The sequence below is a fragment of the Sinocyclocheilus grahami genome, unplaced genomic scaffold (assembly GCF_001515645.1).
Source record: "Sinocyclocheilus grahami isolate Dianchi unplaced genomic scaffold, SAMN03320097.WGS_v1.1 scaffold548.1, whole genome shotgun sequence".
NCBI classification, from domain to species: Eukaryota; Metazoa; Chordata; class Actinopteri; order Cypriniformes; family Cyprinidae; genus Sinocyclocheilus; species Sinocyclocheilus grahami.
In genome coordinates this window covers 378,521-387,156 of record NW_015505727.1, presented here as the reverse complement: position 1 = coordinate 387,156, position 8,636 = coordinate 378,521, and the positions used below count along the sequence as shown (strand labels likewise).

Below are 8,636 nucleotides of genomic sequence, written 5' to 3'. Positions count from 1 at the left end.
GCTGAGGGGAGCTTCAAAGGTTTCTACGTGTTTTTGCAGCGTTGAGTAATACATAACAGACATATCTCATGAATCCTTTTATAGCCTAAGCAAAGTGTAGACAGGGAGTAAATAAGAGATTCATTGTGCAGTGTAGAGAGCTTCGTTGATTATAAATGTGAGATCACGAACTAAGATGAATGACAGCTTTTAATGATTTTTAAGGGAGTTTGTAAATGTGATACTGATTTAATACAACAGTTCAATAAACAAAGTTAATTACATTACATTGTCTTACTATAACACTATTGTCTGATTTTGCTCTATTTCGTCGTCAAAAATACAGACACAGCGGAGCCGCAGCGCATCTCCATTCAAACACAGCAGTGTTTCGTTTATGAATTAACTTTTTTTTTTTTTAAACGAATCCAGTGAGTCAGTGATTCATGATTACCCATTGATAAAGACAGTCCCTTGATTAATTCCTGAATGATTCAGCCGTCCGAATGAATCAATTGAATGAATGATTCAGTGATTAAATCAGTTTTAGTTTAATTTTTAAAATATCTTTTCAGTTATTTAAATAATTTAATATTTCTATATTAAAAATTGTATATTTAAAACATTAATCTCATCATGAATTTATGGATTTAATTGCACTCATGCCACCTCTGAGCCTCATTAAATGTCTGAAAATACACCAAGCCACTTTTGTGTTCTACTGTGCCACCTCTGTACAAATAAATTTGGTTAATACTGATTACATTTGATTGGTAACTTATGTTTCTTATTCTACTTGTTCTTATTCTGTCGTTTTAATTACAATTTTTTAAAATATTTTTATAATTTTTTAAGAATTTGACAAAAGATGACACTTTTAATAAAGTTAGAAAAATGCCATTACAAAGGTAAAAACAACATTCACTTTAAATGAATTTTTACAATTTACTATAAATCACTTTGAGTCAAATATCACCTCGTAATGGGAAGGCACATTTTGGATAACATTTTGGATTATTGATTAGAAGGTGCTCCTAAATTTTTTAAGTTAGGAGCACAAGTGCTCGTAAAAGAAAAGTAAGCGTAGAGCCCTGTAGAGGGTACAAGACTGACCCATGTGAGGTTGCCGATATACAGAGCGATTCGTTTGCCAGTGTAGGTGTAGACGACGTTCGGCGCAGCTCCTTTGTTCCCCTCGGATCCTCCCGGCGCAGGCAGGTTGTCCAGGTAATCTCGGTCTTCAGGTGCGTCCCCGTTGTTGGCAGATGGTGACATGACATCATCATACAGGTCAATCTGCTCATGAACAGGATAATCTGACTCCTGTGGAAGAGCAGAAAGACAAACACGCATTTCAGAAATATTCACAGGACAGGCATCTCAACCATGAGCCATCACGGAGATACTAGTTAATTCTTTCCTGGTTTTCATTTTAGTTGACATTTCAGTAATTTTGTTGCGCTTATCACTTTTATTAATTTAAATAATTTTTTCTTTATAGAAATGTATTTAAATTAATTACATAAAGTAACTATTTATATCTATTATTTTCCTGTTTTAACTTTAATTTGTTAAATATTTAGTTTAATTTTATTTTTAGTAATTGTGTTGTGTAAAAAATTATCTAACATATATTTTTCATGTTATTTAAATATTACTTTTAAAAAAAATTTGTGCTCGACATTGATTAGTTTCCTTTTAAAAATATTTAATTTAATATTTTTGGTTTTCATTTTTATTTTAAAGTTTAGTAATTTTGTTGTTTGTCATTTTACTAGTTTCTTTTTTAAATGTCTATAAATTTTATTGCATTTTTTTCAGTTTGTTATTTAGAACTAGGGCTGTGCGATTAATCGAAATCGTCATAAAATTGCGATTTGAGCATGCGCGATTTATCGCTTTATAGCACGATTTTCCGTGCCCCCGACTTCGCGCAGTATGCAAGCCGAACCAATCAGAATGCAGCGCACCTAAATGGAGCACGAGAACAGAACAGACACGGGCGGTAGGCTTGCCGCGATAGACGGTGTTAAGCCGCAACACCGGTTACGTCACTTGCCCACCACATCACTGACCCCCACGTCGTTTCCATTTTTTTATAGTAATAAAAATAATTTAGTTCAGTAAAAGAACAGACACTAGTTAAAAACTGAACGCGGCTGCTCAATGCAGCGTGCCGAACGTCGGTCGCATCACAGATCAGATTTAATTTCTCCAGTGAGGAGAGCGAGTCGAGCTGACTGACAAGAAGAGTGAGGTGAGACAGACAAGACGATCGCGGATGATTTAGTTTCTAAACTAGATGCAAAAGCGCCTGTTTGGCAATATTTTGGATTTGAAAAAGCCTGTTGAGACTTTTGCCGTTTATCTAAGGTGATTTTGGAAGTTTTTTTTAAAACATTCTTTTCTTATTTAATTGGTTCCACATTGTTTGCTGATTTTATTTATTTAAACTGTCATTTATTTATTTTATTTGACATTCGTTTTGCTAATAAACGTTCTACGTTTCTTATTTATTTGGTTATATATTATACATGTTTACTTATTTCCAGTTTTGTATACCTATTAAACTTTATGCAAGTTATTTGTTATTTTATATTAAGCATAGCCTGCCCTATAGCATGGTGTATTTTTATTTGTTTTGTTAATAAAAGTTTTATGTTTTATATATACGCTAAAGTGAGTTTGCCGTTGTATTTGGTTGTTGCATTCAAGCAATTGACGCCGAACTGCCGCTAATTCAAAAGTGAAAGTAAAATGCGCACGGCGCTATTTAAAAGGGAAGAAAAGCGAGGAAAAGAGGGAACGCCCCGCCCCCGCGTTGATACCGGTATTACCGCTGTTGTCACACGTCGATTAACCGGTGGAAAAATGTCCTCACCGTCACAACCCTACCGGGCGGGCATACAAATGTAACGCCAGGTTCACACACTCCGTCTGTGGAGCGTATTTTTTCCGCGCCCATGTTAATGGATCAGAGCGTTCACACTGCACGCGATTGCGGTCCGGCAGTGCGCTCCAGGAGTGGTGCGTCTGCAGCAGTCATGCTGCGATCGTTTCCGCACGGAGTCTATTTCTGCTGTGCAGCACGCGCTGAAATAAAGTGACAGCACATTATTCACTGTAATAATTAACATGGATTGACACGGAAATTTAGTAATTACACCATAAATGCATGTAATTAAAGTTTACTGTTTCACAGTCAACACATGGCTTTTTGGCTAGATTTAAAACAAGGAAAAGTGCACTTTTAGATAAACAAGGCAATAACAGAAGGCACTTGTGCTGGTAGTTAAAGTTATATTTATTGAGTTTAATGACAAGCCTTTTCTTTCTTTCTGCCATATGTCTATTCTAGAGACATTTTGTTACACCTTAGTGATTATTTTGCCTTATGTCTGTTCTAGAGACATGTTACAGCTTTTTGATAAAGCTCTAATTGGTTTTCTTTTGGAAATATGTTTCAAATTCACATTGAATGCATTAATGACTGTAAAGCATGCCTGTGTGTGTCAAAATCGTGATTAAAATCGAAATCGCAAAATGTATCAAAGAAATCGCCATAGGTTTTTTTTATCCATATCGCACAGCCCTATTTAGAACATCCCGTTACATTAAGCGGAAGTAATTTTTTATAATTAATTTCATTCATTTTATTTCAAGTAATCAATTCTCTAACGGTTTTAGTTAACTATACCACCAATTATTCAGCAATCTTATATAAGCATCATAGAACAATTTATAGAATAAATATTTAGAATATGGTCTCTTTATTAGTAAGTATAAACGCATTAGAAATCTTTAAAAACACAAAATCGACACACTTTAAACGCACATATTTCTAAATAAATAAAGTCTTGCAATCAATCAAGATTCCCTGATGGTAAGATTTGAACTCCTGCTTCCAAAGCCAATTTGCATATTATTAAACCGAACGGCCCAGCGTCGCGTCTGTGCAAAGGTTAAACTTGCATCAGCTTACAAGCAAATCTTTGAGACTTCGTGAACACGTTAAATGTCAGGTTTATTAATCATAAACGTCGCTCGGTCTGGTTTAAACGGTACTGCGCGCCGCGCTCGGCCTGCTGTAAGTTAGCTGCACGAGAACAAACAATGAACGCACGCGACGCAACGGATTCCGACTCGCGCCACAAATACAAACAGTAACGTAATACAACTATTATATAAATACCCAACAACAAATAAGAAATGTAACCGAGTTAACCTTTATATTACCATGTAACGTTACACAGACGCTGCTCGCTCGCTCGCTAGCTAGCTGCTAGACTTAGCAGACGCCTTAGTAAATCCCCAGAGAGCGCTGCATGTTTCTGTGGGCTTCCTTTCAATCTGTACAACACGCAGAATATTTATTATTAAGCAAGTGTAGATGCTCAAAGTGAACCTGACCTGATTAAATTCCTCTTCTACATCGGCGTAAATATCGATGTGGTCGACACCGTCCGCCATTTTCTGTTTCCCTCCTCCTCGGTGCTCGCGCTGTGCGTGAAGAAGAGACGTCGATACGTGAAGCCAGAAACTCCCGCCCAAAAAACCGACGATTCGCTCTGATGGACTTTACGCAATTTCAAAATAAAGCGGAATTTTGAAGTGTGTTTTTTCCCTGACTTGTCACGTTGTGCTAAGATTCACTTTATTGTCTTTATAGTCATACTTTCTTTATACATTAATAATATTAGCTTTAATTATGTTTCCTTTAAATTATTTTAAGTTTTTTAATCTGTCCCACTCAAAATAATTTGCTGGGTATTATTAAATTTGTCTTTGAATCATGCTTTTTATACCTGCTAGTTAACTAGATTAGAATAGAAACACATTTTCCAAGTAAATGTTTGTCGGGACTCTTAATTTGAAATTTGACTCGCAACCGAAGACGAAATCCTATGTGCGCTACATACAGAGGCTTTCTTCATAGAGAAACATGTACTCCAGTCCAGTAGGTGGCGGAAATGCCCCTTTTAAGTGGGTTTGCCAACTGCCATTAAAAGAAAAGAAGAAGAAGAAGAGAAACATGTTTGTCAACCGCCAATAAAATTTCAAGAAGAAGAAGAGAAACATGTATTTTGTGCTTAATGGCAGTTCCGAACAGTAATTCAGTTCAGTTCCAAACTGTCCTCATTTCGTAGAAGCCCATCCGAGTAAAACACTTGACTCTCTGTGTACTATGTTTAAGAGGATGGCTGAATTTGGCCCAGATTCGGGGGGTCGGGTGAAGGTAGGTAACGTTAGCGAGCATGATGCTAATGCTGATGTTTATTTACAATAACAGTGGATTTATGCGTTTTTTATAATCCAGGGAGTGACTATCGTGAAACCTATCGTGTTCGGAAACGTTGCACGATATTTTGGCAAGAAAAGAGAAGACGATGGTCACACTCATCAGTGGACAGTTTATGTGAAGCCCTACAGAAATGAGGTCGACTCTTATTTCATTATAAGTGTTGCATATGAATGCTAAATTTAATATGAAGTATACTAACAAAGTGCTGTTTTTTTGTTTTGTTTTGTTATTTCCCCAATGATATTCCCAGGATATGTCTGCTTATGTCAAAAAAATACAATTCAAACTGCATGAAAGTTACGGGAACCCTTTAAGAGGTGTGCAATTTATCTTCTAATATTATAGTGTAATATCAAAAATGTAACTCCCTGATTTAAACTCCCTCTTCGTATTATTTCAGTGGTTACAAAGCCTCCGTATGAGATTACTGAGACTGGATGGGGAGAGTTTGAGATCATCATAAAGATCTTCTTCATCGATCCAAATGAGAGACCGGTAAATGGCATTAAATGACTTTTTTACTGTGTGTAAATTATTGCAGGATTTTTAATCGTTTGGATGCTACAGACCCCCAAACATGATCATCCTCATTGGACCCCTGTCCAAAAATGTAAAAGGTGGCTATGTGCTATTTTAAGGTATAAAGACCCTGTTAAAACTGTGCCAAATATATATAAAAATAAATAATTTATTTGTAATAAATAAAAAATGCAACACAAAATATTTAGTTTTTATTGCTTTAAATTATGAAAACATTTAGTTATTATATTACGTTACATTACTACTGTTAGATGTTATTTAAATAAAAATGTATTACATTTATTTAAACCAAATGAATAATTTTTTAGTCAATCAAATTTGACTTATTTTAATATTTTATTCAGTTGTTTTTTTAAAAATCAAGTTTATATATTTATTTATTAATTTTATAAAATTGTTCATTTCAATACATTTTATTGGCTCATTTAAAATTAATTAAATCTTATTTTTATTATATAGTATCATTATTTATACATTTTTAATTATTTATTTAAATCAGATTTTATGTACTTATTTTAAGCAATTATTTGAATTATATATATATAAAAATAAATAATTTATTTGTAATAAATAAAAAATGCAACACAAAATATTTAGTTTTTATTGCTTTAAATTATGAAAACATTTAGTTATTATATTACGTTACATTACTACTGTTAGATGTTATTTAAATAAAAATGTATTACATTTATTTAAACCAAATGAATAATTTTTTAGTCAATCAAATTTGACTTATTTTAATATTTTATTCAGTTGTTTTTTTAAAAATCAAGTTTATATATTTATTTATTAATTTTATAAAATTGTTCATTTCAATACATTTTATTGGCTCATTTAAAATTAATTAAATCTTATTTTTATTATATAGTATCATTATTTATACATTTTTAATTATTTATTTAAATATGTACTTATGTACTTATTTTAAGCAATTATTTGAATTATATATATATATATATATATATATATATATATATATATATATATACATACACACACACACACACACACACACACACACACGTGTGTGTGAAAGAATAAATATATAAATTTTTTTTATTAGTCCATTTCTATTATTAGTACAGTTTTTCTCTAAACATTTCCATGGCACTGTATTGTAAAAGCGCTATACAGTTACGCATAAATTGAATCGCAGCAGTCTGAAACCCTCCGCATTAGTCAGCGTTGTGGTGTTTTTGTCTTCAGGTCACGCTGTATCATCTGCTGAAGCTCTTCCAGTCAGACTCCAGCGCCATGCCGAAGAAGACCGTCGTGTCCGAGTTCTACGACGAGATGGTGCGAATTCAAACAGAAGAACACAACATGATGTTACTGTATTCATAACACAGTCAATCCTAAAGCCTAAAAGCTGTGTTTCTGCAGATATTTCAAGACCCTACAGCCATGATGCAACAGCTCCTGAACACCACCAGACAGCTGACGTTAGGTGCCTACAAACACGAGACCGAGTGTGAGTGCTTCACAGCTTCGCTTACCTTCACAGCATGTGAAAATACTGTGAATCAGACAGCATACTTTCACAGTAGAGTCACAGCAGTTCTAATCGTGCAAACTAATCATTCAGTTGCAGAGCTGGAGTTAAGAACACGAGAAAAAGTGGAAGCGGCGAAGAAGAAGACGAGCCTGGAGATCTCAGAGCTGAAGGAGCGACTGAAAGCCTCCAGAGAAAACATCAACTTCCTGAAGGGAGAGATACGCAGACTGGAGGAGGAGGACCAGATGAAGGATCACTGAGGACTTCAGCATCATCAGACGGCTGTCCTGTAGCGGGACGGTCAACACAAACACGCGGGATTTAGTGGACTGATCAAATCACGTTTCTGGTTGTTGTCCAGATCATCAAAATATGTGCAAATACGAACCTTTGTAGTTCTCACTGACTTTTGTATGAATACATTTTTTTTTCTTTTTTACAAATATCGTCTGATTACTGTCCAGTTTTATTTAAACATTTTTTTTTTATTAAAATATTTAGTTTCAAGCAGCTTTACTAAATATTATCCCTTAAAGCCCATTATGAAATATCATATATATATATATATATATATATATGTATAATAATTTTTTAATAAATATAAATTTTTGAAAATGTATTTACAATTTAACAAAATATTTAATATATAACGGTTTAAAATCAAATAAATAAATAAATGCTTTAAAAAGTTTTTTGCCTCCACTAGAGGCTGCTAAAGCACAAACACACAACATTGGACAACCTCTTTAATATTTACTGTGTTGACAATAAATACTCAAATATTATATATAATATTAAATATAAGTAGTGCAAAATGAAAAACTCTATCGGTTTCTCTCTCTATCTCTCGGGCTCTCTCTATCGGTTTCTCTCCCTCTCTATCGGTCTCTCTCTCTCAGTCAATCTCTCTCTCTCAGTCAATTTCAATTTCAATTTAAGAGTGCTTTATTGGCATGACAAAAATTATACATTTGTATTGCCAAAGCAATTGCAGCTGGACTGCTCACAAATAGTACACATGTATTAACAGAAAGAAAAATAATAATATAATATATAAAAAGTATATATTCTCTCTCTATCGGTCTCTCTCTCTCAGTCTCTCTCTCTCTCTATCGGTCTCTCTCTCTCAGTCGCTCTCTCTCTCTCAGTCTCTCTCAGTCTCTCTCTCTCTCTCTCTCGGGCTCTCTCAGTCTCTCTCTCTCTCTCTATCGGTCTCTCTCTCTCTATCGGTCTCTCTATCGGTCTCTCTCTCTCTGTCTCTCTCTCTCTCTATCGGTCTTTCTCTCTCTATCGGTCTCTCTCTCTCAGTCTCTCTCTCTA

General features: G+C 34.3%; 2 protein-coding genes across 3 annotated transcripts in view; one reads left to right on the top strand and one right to left on the bottom strand.

Moving 5' to 3' along the window:
• Positions 1-4,533, bottom strand: part of cpsf6 (cleavage and polyadenylation specific factor 6) — a 36,233-nt gene extending 31,700 nt beyond the window's left edge. The window contains exons 1-2 of the mRNA XM_016238821.1: positions 4,390-4,533; positions 1,093-1,302 (exon numbers count right to left, since the gene is read on the bottom strand). Of these exons, the coding sequence (XP_016094307.1) occupies positions 1,093-1,302; positions 4,390-4,449 (270 nt within the window). The 5' untranslated portion in view covers positions 4,450-4,533. The remainder of the gene's footprint in view (positions 1-1,092; positions 1,303-4,389) is intronic.
• Positions 4,534-4,907: 374 nt separating this feature from the next.
• Positions 4,908-7,833, top strand: yeats4 (YEATS domain containing 4). Of its 2 annotated transcripts, XM_016238794.1 has the most exons (8): positions 4,908-4,923; positions 5,053-5,215; positions 5,297-5,416; positions 5,532-5,598; positions 5,682-5,776; positions 7,028-7,117; positions 7,205-7,292; positions 7,407-7,833. In XM_016238794.1, the coding sequence occupies exons 2-8, from the start codon at positions 5,165-5,167 to the stop codon at positions 7,574-7,576; spliced, it is 681 nt and encodes a 226-aa protein (XP_016094280.1). In that variant the 5' UTR covers positions 4,908-4,923; positions 5,053-5,164; the 3' UTR covers positions 7,577-7,833. The 2 variants fall into 2 exon arrangements, with proteins under 2 accessions (XP_016094280.1, XP_016094279.1); XM_016238793.1 differs by lacking the exon at positions 4,908-4,923 and having other exon boundaries at positions 5,001-5,215.
• The last annotated feature ends 803 nt before the right edge of the window (positions 7,834-8,636 follow it).